General features: G+C 35.8%; 1 protein-coding gene and 1 pseudogene across 2 annotated transcripts; both read right to left on the bottom strand.

The window, feature by feature from the left end:
• Positions 1 to 8,084: 8,084 nt before the first annotated feature.
• Positions 8,085 to 12,453, bottom strand: LOC113743516 (potassium transporter 5-like; annotated as a pseudogene).
• Positions 12,454 to 12,914: 461 nt separating this feature from the next.
• Positions 12,915 to 17,312, bottom strand: LOC113734695 (wee1-like protein kinase). Of its 2 annotated transcripts, none has more exons than XM_027261344.2 (10): positions 16,805 to 17,312; positions 16,622 to 16,685; positions 16,443 to 16,509; positions 15,149 to 15,412; positions 14,936 to 15,003; positions 14,723 to 14,832; positions 14,594 to 14,634; positions 14,359 to 14,507; positions 13,441 to 13,794; positions 12,915 to 13,240 (listed from the first exon to the last, which is right to left on the bottom strand). In XM_027261344.2, exons 1-10 carry the CDS (start codon positions 17,062 to 17,064, stop codon positions 13,142 to 13,144), a joined length of 1,476 nt encoding a protein of 491 aa, XP_027117145.1. In that variant the 5' UTR covers positions 17,065 to 17,312; the 3' UTR covers positions 12,915 to 13,141. The 2 variants fall into 2 exon arrangements, with proteins under 2 accessions (XP_027117145.1, XP_027117151.1); XM_027261350.2 differs by having other exon boundaries at positions 15,149 to 15,409.
• Positions 17,313 to 19,120: the final 1,808 nt, after the last annotated feature.

Below are 19,120 nucleotides of genomic sequence, written 5' to 3'. Positions count from 1 at the left end.
TCAGAGAAGGACATTTAACTGCGACTCTTTTCATAAGGGATTCATTCGGCAGGAATCGTTTTTGTATCAATTCTACTAAGTTGTTGGATTGCGTTTGCAATCCCAGACGGGTTTATACTAGCATATTATTCCGTAAAACTTGAAATGTCAAATTCGGATTTTCCTGTTAAAGTATATCATGCTGCATGATCAAATAGTTAAATCCGAGAGCCCATGCTTATACTGGCTATTTGAGTCCATGGACTTACGTGATAAAGAACTTCACTTTTTTGTCTCAAAATCTTGGATAGAGTGATAAAAAAATCTTACGAAATATGGCTAGAAATTCTTTAAAACTAACATTTTAACCCGTGCTAAGTATGGATTTATATTTCAAATCAAAATAATATTATATCTATTTATATATTGTGGTGCAGAATTATATATATATATATATATACATTTATATATATAAAGATTTTAAAGAAGTGTATGTTTAACATGTTGAAAAAAATTTAATGTATAATGATTTACGTGATAGAGGAATTGTTAACGCATTTAACAAGAGCATTAGGTAAGGTGGTAAGGTGAGAAGAATTTAAAAAAAATAATTTATCAATATCCGACAAAAAAATTATATTATGCCTGTATATCCAAACTTATAATATAAGAAAATAAATTATAAACAATTTATTTTCTTCAATTTTTAGAAAAAAATTCTTTCTCCTATCTTATGCCTCTAAAATTGTTGACTGCATTTAGATGAGTATTTTTCATAAACTTTAACGTAGATTTTAAAAATAAATCTCTATAATATGTTGTTTTAGAGTTCTCAAAATTATTAAAAATCAACATCTTTTCCCTCATCTCTTATCCGCTAGTTAGTCATTAGCTACCTCCTACGACTTTTATACCTCATATCATGGTTAGGGGTGTCAATGAGTCGGGTTCGGGTTGAAATTGAAAATTTAGGATCCAAACCTGTTTTTTATGTAGTAGACTTGGACCTGACCCGTATACCCGACGACTCTTGACCTTACAGTCCTAGAATCGGATCCAATGGGTTCGGGTCTAAAGGTCCAAATTTAAATATTTCAAAATTAAATCCAAAACCAATTACAAATCCAATCTCCAAACTTAAACAAATCAAATTACAAAGCTAAATCACAAATACCTCGCAATAGTCAATCCAAAACTAATCACAAATCAATCTACAAAGTCATTACTCAATTGTTAATTTGGTAAAAGAATGTATTTAGAAATATTTATATTTCATAATTATTAATATATTGTTCAAATTTGGGTCGAATACGAATCGGAATCCTATATTCTACAATCAACTTGTTTTTTTGTTAGATTAAACGGGTCTGGATCCGAGTTCGGGTATCAGATTTATTTTTCAACCCAAACCCGGAAACATTTTTAGGATCCGGGTCGGGTTTGGAACTCTCTCTATTATTTTTTGTCATTTCTGTCATATTCCTACAATCATCCCTTTTCTTCTTCCCCCTTTTCTCCTTCTGTAACCCACATTTCTTCTTCAACTTTTCTCGCCACTCTTCAACTCCTCCCCATTTTCTTCTTCCCCTTCCCCCAACCTCTACATTCATATTCCTGCTGCCCAATATATTTAACTTGACCTACTATAATGAAAATATGAAACTAAAAATTGATTACAATGGTTGTAGTTATTAGCATCTAAAGATGGAAAAGAAAATTTGATAATATTTATAATACCTTCAAGTGCTACAATCAATATATATATATAACATAGCAATTACATATTTACATATGAAGACAGCAATAAGAATACATAAAATAATTAATGATATCCAAAGTTATCCTTAGTGTTTGGGTTTTACACTCTTATCCAAATCTAATCACAGTCAATTTTGGGTCAGATATATACAAATTAAGTAGTATTTTAGGGTCGAATGTTCTATATCTTTCTCTTAAACTGTAATGTTACTTTTGTTTTTAAATTTTTGTTAGAATTGGTGTTGTTATTATCATTATTTTTTTTTTATCAAAAATGAATATTTCAAACAAAAATTTCTACGTTAAAAGACTAGTAGCACTTTGTTTTTTTATTTAGTGATTTCATGACTGGTACAATTCTTGATTTTTTAAAACCACGACTAATGAATATTATTTCCTTTTTGTTTTCTTTTTAATTTTTCCTTTTTACTTAGGATTACTAAGTTAAAAAATAAAATATTGTCATTTACTTTTTTACTTTTATTAATTTTGGTAATGTTTTCTTCTTACTTACCTTCCCATTAATAAACTTCAAACCACATTCCTATATAAAGTGGTGGAGCCACTTCTTTCTTATTTAAATTAAAAGGGCATGAAAGACGCTTCTTACTTAGAAAAATGTTATTTGCACGTCATTTTTTATTTTTGCACTCTCATCATTTATTTTATCATATAGTCTAATTAATGAAAACTATATGATCAAAATGATTATAGGAGTGTAAATAACATTCTCTCTTACTTATTTAAATTTAAGTGGCATGAAAGGATGTTATATTTGTCATCTCTTATTATGGTCTTATAGAAGTCTTAATTGGAGTAGAATCGTAAATAACGCATGACAATTAGGAAACGAGATATGTTGAATTTCAAATAAGATAACATGCACATGCACATTAACTAACAATTTGAATGATTTTAAAAAGCAATCAATAATTTTAAATGTGAAGAGTAGATGCAGAAGTTGAGAGAAATATATTTTATAAATTATAATAAATGTGAAATATTAGAAAATGGAATTGGGAGTGGGAAGATGCTTGAAGGCTTATTGCTGAAAATCCATTCTCAAAATTTATATAGATATAGAGATCAAGGGTATACTTGATCCCGTATGCATACTTGAATGAATTAACTATGTCGTCAAGTCTTTTGACAACGACCTCATTAAATTGGTTCGTTTCTGGAGAAAAATATTTTATTTTATGGTGTAATGGGTAGGTACAATGATGTCAAGGAGGAGGAAGAAACATGGATAAGAAAACTGTTCTAGAAAGAAGGTCAGATCAGGCTGTCCGAAAGTGGAAGTTTACTTGATCTAACGCAAAAAATAAAAGTAGAGCGTCGTTAGGTTTTGGCTTCTAGAAAGCTTTGTTAAGGTTGGTTCAAAACTCTTCAGATACTTATGAACCAGTAATACCACCCATCTGGTAAGATCAGATGCCGCCAAAAGCAAAGACTAATCTGTGATGCAGCCAGCGTTGGATTGGAATCTCAACTAAAGTTGAAGCTGTGACCTTTAATTTAAACAAGACAGACACATTATGCACTCGATGATAATATGAGGACTGATTATATCTTATAAAAAAATAAATTAAAAGAAAAAAAAAAAAAAACCTTTCCCGAAACTCAAGGGGTTTTTTTTTTTTCCAGGAGTCGAGAGGCCCATTCAGTACATCAACTTGTCGAGAGATGGCTTCATATTTTGAATATTATTAAGCACTGCACTGATTGGTATGGAAATTAAGTTTTGCAGTGAAGACTTTCTCGGGTTCCTACTACTACATGGACGATGGAACCTAGAATACGTATAATCCCCACTGCATATTTGCGTCAATTGTTCCCAGTTGTTTTGATTCCTCACTTTAGAGAGGTGTAGAGTTCGGTTGATTTCGACGCTATGACCTGAACGGAGGGATGAAAGGAGCAGGAATTTTCCAATAAAATAAACAAGCCTTAGATGCTAATGTGCGTCTTTCTAATTATTCGCCCTTCTTAGTGCTTCCAATATGATTTGTTAAATAGAGCCCCTTTGTAATCCTGGACCACATCATGTTCACTGATAGTAGCAAACGAGGTAGTACAATACTAGGTTTGCTTTGACACTCATTAATATTCGGTGACCAAGCAATTCTCTTGGCAGTAAAACTATGTATATATACTAGCAAACAGGCTGGGGAACAATATGCATTTCCTTGACACGACAAGGAAGGGTGCTTTAGAGACTATTTGCCCCTTTCTGCTCTTCCTATTTGTAAGATGTGATGACACACGCAAACCATGATAAAATGCCATTACAGTGAAGTCAAAGTAGCAAAAATGCCAAAATCCTAGCTCTTAATTAGTGTTTAAGACTGTTGCTTTCTTTCTTTCTTTTTGTTTGTAACCCTTGGTTGCGAGTCATCATGGATTGATGGGGCTGTAAGTATCAGCTAAGAGTGCATGTTCTTAAAAGCTCACTGTTGTTTGCTTAATTAGGAAAGCTGGAGAAATGTAAGAAGAGTCTTGTTTTGAGTAGGTTCGTTCTTAAACCACACCATGTAAAGCAAGGTCTCCATCACCATGTGTGAGATATGATTTTCTGCTATGATTAATGCAAGAAGTTTATTTGCCTTAAAAAAAAAAATCAACAATACTAATCAAACTATAAGAAATCAACAGTGACATGTAAAATCAATAGTTCACCCCAGATGACACTCTATACCTGCATCTTGATTAGGGGGTTTTAATTACCCATAAGAGATTCGACTTCAGAGACAATTATCTTTCATTTTGCAATGCATGAGCACCTGATGACTCGTGCCTTAACAAATTAAGCAAGAGCAAATTTTGATAAACAAATAAATCACATATATCGAGAGGCTGTTCTGATGTTTAAAATGAACCTGAACAAGTCATTTTCAATGTGTAACTGCCGCAATGCTTTGCCATGACTCTCAGGATTATGACCTACAACTTAGTTTTCACCAATAACCACTTTGCTGACATACAATTAGATCATGCATCCGCATGACACAGCTCACCACTTTAGCAACATGAAATTGGGTAAGGTCAAGTCCGGAGTCCCCCTAGCAGAGGCCTGCGTCTGCTGCTTAAAGGCCTTGTAAGTAGATCTTGGTCAAAGTAAAACCCAAAAAAACTAGTAGATAATCCAACAAGTGTCACAGCTCTCAATTTGATCAGCTTCCAACGGCACCTTTTAGATCCTGTTTGGTAGCACGTAAGTACTGTAGAACAGGCACACGTGCATTCCTATTATCCACAAACTTTCAAACAAACAAAAGTATTAAAAGAGTTTTAGCAGACTTATTGAGAGCATTAGAGATTAATGACAATAACTTTGGGGAAGGGGGGGGGGACCATGTATAAGATCTGGAATTGATAAGGGCGAGTCTTTCTCTTTAGGGTTTTGGCTTTGCAATTATATTATTACTTTAGCATCCGGGCCATCCTTTTTAGTAATTGTAATACTTAAGAAAAGTGACCTAACTCGCACACTGCGTACCATGAATGGAAATTTGTCTGCCACTGTCTTTGGAGCAATGCTGACTATTTGCTTGCTATAATCTTTGATTAAGCCACGCAACCAATTGGGTTGATCTTCCTGAGGATGATTTTCGCATTATATATAATAGGAGTATACTATAAGAAGAAGTGAAGGGCACATGTACAGTTGACGTACTTGTAACCTAGTCATAATATGTTAATTTGTATCTATAAAGAGGCAAGTTAACGACACAAGAGAACAACGTGTCTCTGTTTAAGAGGTTTGAGCGGTGGTCTCTCTTCTAGAATGGTTGATAGTATTATAGAGGGGGAGGGAGAGGGAGAGGCCCTCAACAAGTACAAGGCTTCGGTGGCTGCAGGCAGTGGGTCGGGGGATGATGGGATGGTCATTAAAGAGCAAGATCGGCTTCTTCCCATAGCTAACGTGGGCCGGATAATGAAGCAGATCCTGCCTGCAAACGCCAAAATCTCCAAAGAAGCTAAAGAAACCATGCAAGAATGTGCTTCTGAGTTCATTAGTTTTGTTACTGGAGAAGCTTCTGACAAGTGTCACAAAGAGAAGAGAAAAACTGTGAACGGGGATGACATATGTTGGGCCTTGGGAAGCCTTGGTTTCGATGAGTATGCGGAGCCCCTAAAAAGGTACTTGAACAGGTTTAGAGAGTTAGAAGGGGAGAGAGCTAATCAGAACAAGTCTGGCAATAGTGAAGAAAAGGTGATGAATCAAAATTTAGCAGAACCAAGGAAAATTACCACTCACGTCTCCCCAACGTCAATTAATTTCAACTTCATGGATGAGAGTAGCAACTCTCTCTCGAGGAGCTGTTTTTAGGGGCGGCCTATTTCAAGTAGTAAGTTCCAATCGTTTTCCTTGTTTCAAAAAATATGATTGTCATAACAATTTCCTCCTCTTCTTCTTCGTCCTTTTTTTTCTCCTTTTTTTTCTGGAGGGGGGGGGGGTGATGCTGCCTTCGTCTTCTGGATTGGATCAGCGAAAGGAGATCAAGAGGGCAGATAGCTTGCTTGTAGGGAACGTTTACACTGTAGGACTATAAGTCTTCAGTTTGCTCTTTTTTGAGTGCTCTTATGAAGAATTCTGTGAATAAACCTCCAGAGACCTCGGTAGCTTCTGTATCTTGTGAAATATTTGAGGTTTCTGCAGAATATGCTTTCTTCTAATAAGTTGGTAATAGATTTATTCCAACAACTAGTAATTTTGAAAGGATGGTCCGATTAGTTACTAACAGATTCATTCACAATTTGAGTCGATTCAAAATCAAGCAATAGCGTTAGTCTCTGAATCTCGATAGTCAGTCAATTCAGGCTTAGCCGGTATATACGCAGACGAAGTAACTGTAAGGAGGCATTCTTTTGGCTCTTAAGCTACCTACATCTTACACGTAAAATTTTATTGCATTATTTTCAAGTTGATTGAATAGCTACAAATGGTTTATGCTTGAAATCTGGTAAAACATAGCTATCAATGTGTAATTAATTATGCAGTTTGGTGCAGCCATGTACCGAAAAGCTGCGCTTCTGCCCCAGATTAATTTATTGTAAGTTTTGAACTAGCCTAGCTAGTGTCAACTGCTATGCCTTGATGAACAAATTTGCCGTTCTAGAATTTGAAACCGAGCTCCAGTTTCTCCGGTTTTATCAACAGGAAAGCTGATCCACATCAAGAACTTGCCACGGTAGCATTGCTTTGTAAATTTGGCGTTGGGAATATATTAACTCAAGAGAGGTTAAACAAGTGTATGTTCAGTTTTACCATAGTAAAGTTTCGTGGTTAACCTTCGCTTGGTTTGTAGAACTAATTAAAAATACCGAGTAATGCGCAGGGCATAGCTTCAACCAAACGGGGTAAAAGCTTCTTTGGAAACCCTAGATACTGGGACCACTACTTAGTTTACTAGTAGTACAAAAAATGCTTAGTTAGTAGTGGAAACCCCAATCAGGTCTCTATCGTGCTGCCATTTTCTTTCCCTTCAAGCTGACCGGCCGGGCCATGTTCCCACGACTGAGGATGACTTTTAATGTACGGGAACATTGGTAGCCTTGTTATAAATTGGTCTATAGAACTGGAAAGAGACAAAGGAAGTTAAAGTAGAGGAGCAGATCAAGTTTCTCTAGGGTTTGTCTGATCATGAGAGGCAGAAGTTTAGATGTAGTATATGTTTTTACTCTTCCCTTCCTTAATTTGTTTATTCCAATACCGTTTTGTTTGTTTCGGCGGTAAACATCATCCGGATATAGACCGCTTTCCATTATTTATTAGCCACGCTTAAACGAATTAGGTTAAGAATTATTGTTGGTCTCAATTCAAACTTCAAGAGCACGGTGTAAATTTGTGTTCCACTTGTTCTACGCCTTTCTTTCTTAGCTTCTCTTTGTTTTTTTCAAGTCAAATGCGCTATAATATGTGTTATGATGTAGAACTGGAATTTAGAAAATATGGCGTTGGGGAGCACTTGGGATCCTCAGTGACATGTTTTCTATGCCAACCCAATGCCATCAATAGTGATGCGCCAAGAAAAAAAAACACTTGGCGAACTAGTCCTTGTGTCTTTTATTTATTTATTCTACAGCTCGTAAATCATTCCCACTAATTTGTGCATTCGCTTATGAGGGATTTATTGCATTGCCTCTTCAAGAAGTTGTAAGCACAATCCATCATCTTTCCGATGCTAGCGCCCTTTCCTGCAATCACTTTCCGATGCCATGCCTGATCCGGCAATTCAATGTCGATCTCTTTGCACTGCCTCTTGTTGCTTCACCCGTACGTTCAGCTTCTTTTGCATCCTCAGCCTGAAAGGGTTTCTCAACGGCGCCGCCCCAACCATCATCTACTTCTCATCATCTGTTTCCCGGGAATATCTTTCGTCGTGACAGAGAACTTGAAGTCCTCCCTCAGATGCAAATTCCTTCAACCTTTCAGCCAACATTCTTTCGAAGGCCTCTCTTGCTCATTGCGCACATCCGTATATCCATATCTCAGTGCATCGGAACACATACACATACGAAAAAGGAACCACTCTTCTACTGGAACTTTGCTAATAGGTAACGACCTGACGGATACAAAAACCAGGACTGAGTGGAGTGCTGGTACCTTGTGTTCTAATTCAAAGCAGCATTTCTTCTGATACACATTGTTCCAAACAAACATGACAAACATTAGGACCATAGCGAAAGCTAATGCCAAGTATATATCCTCCCCGATCGAATTTGTAAAGAACCAAGCTCATGTAGAGAATCTCCCTCCGCAGAACCGATGAGTAAAACGTACGAGATCACAAGAAGAATGTTGGTTTTCCATATCATAATCATGATGAGTGCCAGAAATGAGGATGCGAGGGTCATTACAAAAACCACAGCTATTCCTGCATAAATATAAATAAATTATACATCAGTCCACCAGACTACACGAGATTGAGAAATTAAAAAAAGACAGAGGTGGCTTGTTAGTTACCATATGCATTGCCAATCTATTGGGTTGTCCTACATCCAACACAAGCCAGCATCAAAAGGTAATTCATTTCAGGGATACAAACTCGGCCTTCATACTTGGTTGATGTTTGGGAAATTTTAACACGAGGAAGGCATCCCAGTGAAAGGGATTGCTGAATATATAATGGAAAATGTCCCGGAAATCATGGCTTGATTGACGCCAGGACAGCCACCACAAACATTGGCCAATACACAGGGCCTGTAATCAAATGTTCGATTAGAATGATGAGAAATCAAAACTAAAATTAAACTAAAATAAAGGGCACGAATATGGACGGTAATTAACCACTTGTTAAAACCTGGAATAAACTTGTACAACGTCTCAGAAACATCAAAGCCGTGCTTGAGGGGAAACGAAGCCTGTCCAGTATATGCCAATACAAGTGCCGGCTAAGTCACAGTACACATGCTTATTTGTATGGAGCCACACTGAAGTACCCGACATCCACGAACAACGCTTCAGTTCCTGTGTTAAACACTTTATACTGTACGATTCAGAGCATGAACAAGGAGTTGGGTACTATGTATTGATTGACAAAGCTTAATTAGATATAGATTAATGGTGAGCTGACCTGTTATGGCGAGAACAACTCGGCCATGGGTAATCCAGGCATCTTTCTTATTCCTTCTGAAGTAATCAATTATGTATGCTGGATTTATAGCTTTGACAACCGCGGGATCGTACTTGATGAAAATCTCAGCGTTAAACCTGAACCAAACCAAAATCATGGGGGCAAATGTGTAGCCCACCACACTTTGTCCGTCCCAAATCTTTGAAACATGAAGAGGCAGACCAAGATGGCAATTGATATCCAAACAATCCTACCTTAAATTTGTACGATATTAAAGAATCCTCCATAAACTCAAGCCAATCGTGCTGCAGTGGCTCAGACGTTAATAATAACTCAAGATAGGTTATAGTTGCCACTGAGTTCAACAATTTGTCAATTACCTTACTCAAATTGATGAACAAGTGGACAACCATATATAGGCTATATGTTGTTACTATAAAACACCATAATGTTTACAGCATATAGTCGAACAGCAACTGCATTAAAGAGTACGCCATAAGAGGAAAAAAAATGTGGAATATACCAAATTAACGTGCCACCTATATATCCTTCATCACCCAGTTTTTACCAGTCTTTGATCATTATCTGGGGAAGAGCATAACAAGGATAACCACCCCCACCCCACACCCCCCAAAAAAAAAAATCATGTATAGGATCCTTCTTATGTTGAGGTAATAGAGGTTTTTTTTTTTTTTTGGGTTTGGGGGGGGGGGGGGGGGGGGGGGTTGAATTACAGGACTAGAAGTTTTAATGTATCAGTGAAAATGCAAATAACCATAACAACTTTAATGGTATATTAATTATTTTTAAGATAATTCAACTTGTTTATGTTGCATCTCATTTCGGCATTGGGTCTCCTTATTATATTAAAAAAACTATCTCAATTAATTTACACATGTCAATAATGACAAAAAAATTATATTTTTCTTCGGCTCCAATACGAAGCTGGAAAAAAAAAAGTAAGGGTTTTCAATATCCCGAAGCTAGGCGGGAAGGGAGCAGCAAACTAGAAAACAATCACGCAAGTAATGTAAAACGAAAGTTGTTCATATAAGGTGGGATGCGTATCATTATTCTGCAGCCAATGAAATCAAACAACAAGAGTTTGATCTCAAGATTGAAAATTTTTGGGAAGCCAACGGGTCCCTTCAAATTCTACTCTGAATGTGAAAATTTTGCTTCCTTAGCTGCCTAATAATTAGGGCCATCTTATGGTAACTTGCCTTCTCATCGACAGACAAGCCCAAGATAAGCCGCTGGAAATTTCGTTCCTTTTCCTGTCACGCAGCAATGTGAAAATGTCTGTTCATTTTGTTTTCTGGGTCGTACAAAATGAAAGTTTTGATTAACTTATAATTAAAAAAAAAACAACTCAATTTAACAATAAGAAGTCAAAAACCATATGATTTTTTTTCGTATACATCATATCATAAAAAGTAACGCTCGGTAGTGCGCGCCTTGTTGGAGTTGGGAAGATGAATATATAAGCTCTGCTGTCCGGAATCCTGCTCATTTGGGGAACATTGGAGTTATACATGCAGACATACATGTAGTTAGTGTGGACTTGTAATAGCGTAATCTGAGCATATGATTTGGAAGACAAATTGAAGATTGGTCAGTTGGATTCTTGTTTATTGCTCTTCTCTTCTTGTTACATTTGATGATCCGTATAGCTGATACAACTATTGTTTGGGTAGCTATTGAGCGGTTTCCAATTGGCTTATAGTTCCATGATATTCTGGGTGCTGGTTTTCTTTTCCAATCAAACAATGTTAGATTGCCTGTAACTGGGCTGTGGTTGATTGAGAAGCTTGTCTTTTTGTTAGTATTTCTTAAAGCTAATCATAGTTTTGATTAGGCGACCCATTAATGCACTTATTGCGCATAACTAGCCTACTGGCGGCATTACTTGCATAAATAGTATCATTAGAGAATTGACCAAAAAAAAAAAAAAAAAAGTTGTTGTTAATTAACAAAATATGTCTTGGGTGTTTCGGTTGTTAACACTTTTCCTATCTATTGTTTCAGCTTCGGATTCTATCCATTGTGATTGTTAGCAATGGATGATAGGTTAGTAGTTATATTACTCAGTTTAAAGCATCTTTGTTACCATACCCGTGAACTCAAATTAGAAATGCAATATTTTCATTTATGTAAATGATTACTTGAATTATTTGTTTGCCTATTGTTGATTGTTTTCCTACATTTATGATATCATGGTTTTGCTGTCAAAATTTGCTTACTTGATATCATCAGTTATTTAGTTCAGTTAGTATTCAGATGGTATTGCTTTGGACGTGATTTTTTTGTTGTGACAGTTAATCTTTGCCCGTATTTGTGGATGCGTTTGATAAAACTGAAACCTGGAATCCATTAAGTTATTTAATTGTGAAGAATTAAATCTAATACATTTCAATATATATCACATTCAGTTGATAAGTGAATAACTTATCACTTAATTTTGAAAGCAAATTTTGTCTAGAAAATTCAGTACCACTTAATTAATTCAGATGTTCAATTTTTAGTTATCAAACGCATCTGAATATATTAAGATCCGAATCCATTAAATTTAAGTACTGAATTGAATTGCGAGAAATGCCACCAAAAAGAAAATATCCGACATTAGAGACAAGCAACAAATCCTCCTCTTAACACATGATACGCCAAAACCAAGCACCGTACATGCAGCTGAGGAAGATGATCAACACAGGAATGAGAAGCGCGCCAAATCTGAACGAAACAACAACTATACGCAACTATTATTGATCAGCCAACCTTTGACTGCAAAATTTTTGTACAAAGGCTGTATAACCTGATGATCAATGATGCATGGACTGATAGCCTCATTAGTAGCATACATTCCAAATGCCAATATAACGTAACTAGAAGAGCTCTGAAAGAATCAACCCGTGTAAAAATTTTGACTCACTGCAAATCTATTAACTTTGCTGCAGTCTTAATTAGCTATATGCATACAGTATACATATTCACCACAAATAAGCACCTCTGCCCGGCCTCTGCAACTAGCATGAAACACAAAGGCCTGGGAGCTGGATTCACAGTGTGGGCTATAAGCCTGGCGACGGCACCGATATTGCTCCTTAATTAAATCATGCACACGAGAAAAATGCTCCATAGAATGCGCAGACAAGAGCGAGACGGGATTTATATTTAATATTTCATTTATATTAGAGTGTATACACGCTAATGGTGATAGACGATAGTCGTCTACCACCATTAGATTAATGACATGTATGTAAAATTTTAATTTCAAATTAAAATTTTACATCATTATCATTTATTCAATGCTGACAATATATATATTATCAATATAAGAAGATTAATCCTTTATATTATTGTATGCTTATAATTATTAGAAATACAAAGTATACCTAATTTTGGTGGCAAATAGCAAGATTTTCCTATGCCTTTTAACGATACGTAATTTTGGTGGCCTTTTAACCCGTCACACCAAGTGCTGCTAAATCAACTTCAGGACAACCGTTTCAACGTCCGTTAAGGCAACGCATCAAGTGTTTTCACGAAAAAAAAAAAAAAAAAAAAGGGGGCCGGGGGGGGAGGGGGGGTACCGGAACATACCATTGAATTAATAATTTCAGTAGCGAGTCTGTAAATTCTTCCCCGTCATCCCAACAACGGCTCTCCTACGTCAAAACAAAATAGCACCGCCTGGATGGGAATAGTGCCAAAAACTGGAGAATACAAACTCGACTCAATTGAATTATCATTCCATTCATCCGTACTCTAAAAAGTGGTTCAAGCGCCGCCCATTTAGCAAAACTCTGATCCCGGACCCAAAGATTTTACTTATCTTTTGCAGCTTTTCTGACTCTGTTGAATATTGGATTTTCCAATAGTTCCTTAGCAGAAGGTCGCCGTGTTGGTTCAGGGTCCATCATAACCTAAACAGATTCATAGATCAGCTTAACTAGCACGAATTGTCATTTGCATGAATAAAAAAGATACAAGGGGATGGCTGCTGCGTGACATAGCTTCTAAAGCATTGAATTAAGTAGGGTTCCCATGCAAAATATATACCAGGCAAAAGATTTTCACTCGTTTAAAAATATTTTAGCTATGTTCTGGAAGGAGCTTTTCATACCTTCAGCAAGTTCTGAAACTGCAATGAGTGACCAGGCAAAAGAGGCACTTTTCCTTCTTTGAGATTCGAAAATTGAGTCCCTGACTGAGGTAATGCAGACCCCCGGACAAGTTCGTACATGGTAATTCCCAAAGCGAAGATATCAACTTTTTCAAGACAATCATAGTTATCGTTCAAAATTTCCTGGGGCATATAGCGTGCGTCCCCCTCTTCAATGGGCAAGCTTCGATCAAGAAGAGTAGCACAACCAAAATCGCCAAGCTTGTAAATACCATTTTTGACATATACATTATCTGGCTTTACATCTAAATGAGCAATCCCTCTTTCATGAATAAACTGCAAGGCCTTCGCAATCTGAAATTAATCAAAATGTCAGTCTTCTGAACCCACACAAGAGGTAGAAGGAGCGCTGTATTTGAAATGCTCACGACAGAAGAACTATATAAATACTAATGAAAGTAACAACAGATAATTTAGCATGAGTCATTCAAAAAAACTTCAGACGAAAGCAAGTTCAAAACCTGTTTTTATATGACTGACATTCATTTTGTTTCCATAAGTAGTAGATTGTCAAATAACCCTGAACATACATGAAAATCAAACTCTAACAACTGGACTTAGTATTAATCTGTACAACATAATTAAGCGCAGTACTCCAGTGATGCAAATGGACTTCGTATCGTTATTGCATTTCTCTCAATGAGCCAACAACAGCACTGCATCTCAAGATTTTATCAGTATTCAAAAAAAAAAAAGGACTGACATCATGTAACAGAAAGTAGACTGCTAGTTTGATATTTGAAAAGAATATTTTTGAGATGCCCAGGAAACTTTATTAAGAAAGCAGACCTGATATTCTGTGTATTCTGTATATCATACTTCCATTTTGATATCTGCCACTTCATAAAGAAAACAGACCTGATGCATTGCTTCCAAAACTTCTGCCTCTGTAATTAAGTTAGAAAATTTATTGAGGGAGAGACTGTGATCACAGAGCTCCATCTGTATATAAAGTTTCTCATCTTCAAACCAACAAGAATAGTAGCCAACTATGTTTTCATGGGATCCTGCACATATAACAAATAGATAGTTTATATCAAATGTCAAATGAGGTTTGAGAAGAAAACCACTAAAAGCACATTAGAACACAAACCTAAAGCTGCCAAAGCTTGAACCTCCATCAAAGCCTTTCGTCTGAAAATATAAACACAAGTAAGCAGCACAAACACGACCCAAACAGTGAGCAAGTAAACTCAACTAGTCCAGGAATAGATTTTCTAACCTTTCTGCATCCTTGTGTAACTGCCTCGTGCTACACTTGACTGCGTACATGCAACCATCAATTCTCTTCACAGCTTTAAAAACACAACTAAAGTTTCCATCACCAATTTTCTGAAGAAGGAACCAAAACAATGAGAGAATATTGAGCCCTGAGAAGTGAACTGGTAAGACAAGAAATAAATTTAAATAAAAAATATTTGGAATTACAACAGACTTCAATTTCTTGGAAATCAGTCCGGTAGCGTGAAAGTCCATCACCACCAATTACACCAGGGAAAAGATCTGATTATTACAGTAAATGGCAGATAAATAATTCAGCTAATATAATTCAAACTAAGACAAAATATAGGCAACCAGAAAAAGAAAATGTTATTCCTCTGAACCAGAGTTTAACTGATTATGTTTTTGAAAGAAAACGTGAAGTAACCTGCACATTTAGATCGCTGGTTGTTGAAAGGGTCAATTTCTAATATAGAAGCATCCTTGAGGTATGGGTTCTTTATGCAGGGAGGAGGCATCACTCGACACCTTAAAGCGACTGCAGACTGTGAAACATATCTTTGAATCTCTCCTGGCTCGTGTGGTTTGGCGGTCTGAATCTCATTGCTTGTGGAATTGTCCACTACAAGTTCTGACATTTCTTGAAGGGCAGAAATGCCGAAATTAAAAGAGGTCTCTGAAATTCCATCTGCTAAGATGTGTTTGAGATCAGACCATGATCATACAAGTAAAAAGGGATGCTAGAAGCAGAAGATGGGAAACTTATGAAAGTTGATTTATTTATTTATGAAAACCAATAGAAGCTCAAGGGAAAAATTGATTATGACCCATTAGTAATCAAGTTACAGGCAACAATAAGCTATAATAACAATGCTAGTACATCAACAATCTAACTGCAACTGACTACTACATCCATCACAAGAAGTACAACCATCTGCTAACTTAAGTATGAAAATCAAGGAAACAAAATTAAAAGAGGAGATGTTGATTTAGGGAACCTGGTCAATTGTTACAAAAGGAGAATTGGGAATAGGGTAACGCAAGAATGGCAGCTTTTGGCATATTAAAGCAATAAAAAGTTGCTCACTCCAGATGCTGCTTTGCTAAGCAACCATCGTAATAGAGATGCTCTTCGCAGTAAATCACTACATTACTTAGGGTAATGCACATGCCAAATACGGCCTTGAGGAAAATGCAAGCTGTTCCTTTTCATTGTTTGTTTCACTCTGTTTTCCACACAGCTTGATAAGCTGACGAGGTCAACATTTTAGCTCTGGATGTATGTATAAAAGGAGTTAACCAGATGCTAAGCGAGGAATCCTAATGTCTTTCATTCAATTTGGAATTTGTTGCACGACTTCTGGCAGCACTGCATTCAATTTTTGAGTGTCAAGGAAAATAAATAGCTGAGGTACGCAAACAGAAATTTGGAAAACACAATATACGAGTAACATTAAAGAAAGAAAGTTGAGGTAGCCGAGCTTCCAACTAGGTAACCAACCAGCCCAGATTAATAGGAATAATCCATGTGCATCAAAACTTGGCACCCCCCCCCCCAAAAAAAAAGCAAAAGTGAATCGAGCCAACGCTCATTGCAGACAGAAAATAAGGATGTCATTACCTAATTAGTATCAGGTAGCTTCCTCTTCACTAATTAAAACAATTTCAGTTTACAGGTTAAACTAAGAAACAAAGCGCAAGAAACAGTGATTCATCTTTACCCCGTCTCTGCCGTTTGCTTCTAACAGTTTTAATTTTCTCCGGTGACTTGGGACACGGGACAGGTTCCTAGTAATAGTCAACAAAAGCAATGGTAAAACAGTTGTTGAAGCTGGAGTTTTAACAAATTTCACTAATCCAATAACAGGTCAACAAAATTACCCTCTGATTTGGTGCTTACCTCATTTTTGCAATCTAAAGAGCTCAGAACAGCCGGAGCATCTGGTGTAATGTAGTCGGGAGTGCTACAGCCCCAGAATAAAAAAAAAGCAATAAATAAACAACTGTCAAGTAAAAAATAACTAGGGTACTTACCAAAAGTGAATGCAACATAGTGTGGCAAGTAATACGGAGAAATACCAACCAAAAGAAATCCTGGCTGAGAATGAAATCTTTTTCATCAGTGATATTGGCATCGGCGGCGTCGAAATCCAATGAAGAAGTAGAGGGAAAGTGTTGTTTATCGGAATCGGTATCGAGAAGGTTCTGGAATGGAGAGGAATCCTGCTGCTGCTGAAGGGGCATTAAAGCTACTTGTCCCAGCTGAACCGTTATGTGCCTCGCCAATGAACCCTTCATTTTCGTCTTGCCTTTCTTCTGAATCCTTTGCGATTTCCTCTTCATCCACTGGACTCTCTCTACCCCTCTTCTCCCCCTGTATCTCTAATCTGTAGCCTGTACTAGTGATTTTCCCATTATGGCCAGATTTTCTGTTTCCCTCTTATATTTGTTTCTTTTTTCTTTCCTCTATGCTGTGAGCGGATTTTGGAGAAAAATTCAAAATTGCGCGCCTTGGGCTGTGGCGGTGGCGGGCCAAATGGGGAGTAGGTGCTCTGACATGCAATCTTTCAGGAATATGCCTTTGGCGAAACGGCGCGACAAAGGGCAAGGTTGCCATTGGACGCTGACCTGGATTTATAGAGAGAGCAAGTGTCGCGTACCATGTAAGCCACACTCGATTTGAGGGAAAAAAAAAAAGAAATGTAAAATTCGAAAATTTTTCTGTTTAAAATTATAAAAATTATAGCAAACATGTGGTGTTAAAAAAAGATGATTAGTATATGTTTTGTTGAATCTTGTAATCATTATTATAGTTTTGTTGCTTAATTGTGTTTTTTTTTGTCAAATATTGTTTAATTTATTAAATGTGAACTTTTTCAATAGTTAAATGTGTGTATTAATTATTTTTATTCTTTTACAAATACGACTTATATACATGCATACGGAAATTTATGGAATAAAAGTTTTATTTCTCTTTTTTAAGTATTTTTTAATATTACTTTTTTAAATTGGACTAACTTTTTATTATCAAAACTTTAATCTCAAAGGATGTTTATGTAATTTTACAAACTTAGGGAAGACTAGTGAAATTATTAGAAACCTTATTGGAGGTTTCTGCAATTATCTCTTAAAAAAACATTCCTTGATCCAATAAATTCAAGCAACTATTCCTGAAAGTTCATGACCAAGATTTGGCAAAAAAAAAAAGTAAAGTCCAAATTACATCTTGTACATCGTTTTTCATACCATATAAAGGACTCATAAAATTTTATTTTTATAATTATATGTTATTGAAAGTGAATTATATCGTGTGCATATAAAGTTATATTTTGTGCATTTTGTATAAAATCAGTCCGAACGATTTTCTGTTCCGGTCTCTTGCCCTTAAAATATGTAAATGCAATTGTGGGCCATTTTGGCCCTTACCCAAGTACACAAGAATAGGATCTGCACTTCTAAATCAAACGACGGGTACACCTTTAAATTTAAATTAGACATGCGACTGCTTCACTTGAATTTGGGGCACGATCAGCAGAGAAATCATTTGATCGATTTTATGCATTTTGCATATGATATAACTCAATTTTGTAGAATGTATAACTATAGAATAAAATTTTTTAAATATCATAAATGATGTGAAAAAACGATGTATAAGATTAAATTTAGACTTTATATATATATATTTTTAGCTAAATCTGAACCATTTTTGCCCCAAATCTGCTTTACTTAATGGGCGTTGGTTCGCGAGAGCTTCTTTTTTTTTTTTTTTGTCAATCGTTACCTTTCTATCATACACATATATTTATTTATACTTTAATCTATTATACAGGAAATAACCCAACTGAATCTATTGAAAAATCGATGAAAATTGAATCATCATCGGATCAAATTGATGCACTATGGATCCTTATGAACTTAAGCCACTTAAAATAGGGAAATGACCTGTTTCATTCCTCATATTTCGCAAAAATATTTTTTTCGTCCCTCACATTTAAAATGAAACAAATTCGTCCCTAACATTTAAAAATTAAAGTTATTACATCCCTGAACATAATTTTCAATCTGAATCAAACCATCCAATAATCCAGTAATAAATTTCGAAAATAGAATTGATAGATTATTCGATCAATTTCATCGTATTTACATGACATTTATTAAACCAAAAAAATAAAAATTATAACATAAAAGGCCATTATTTGTCTTGAAATAGTAGAGTTTTCTTTTTGATAAATCTTTTCATACACCGTTAGTATACCTGCTTGCGAATCTAGATGTATATCATAAATATAAAATTTGGTGTTTAAATTAAAATTAAAATGATATGGCGGTACATAAAACCGTCAGTGTATACAATGATAATATAAAAAAGATTAATCTTTCTTTTTTATATTATAATTTT

The sequence above is a fragment of the Coffea arabica genome, chromosome 1e (genome assembly GCF_036785885.1).
Source record: "Coffea arabica cultivar ET-39 chromosome 1e, Coffea Arabica ET-39 HiFi, whole genome shotgun sequence".
NCBI classification, from domain to species: Eukaryota; Viridiplantae; Streptophyta; class Magnoliopsida; order Gentianales; family Rubiaceae; genus Coffea; species Coffea arabica.
This window is presented reverse-complemented; position numbering and strand designations above follow the sequence as displayed.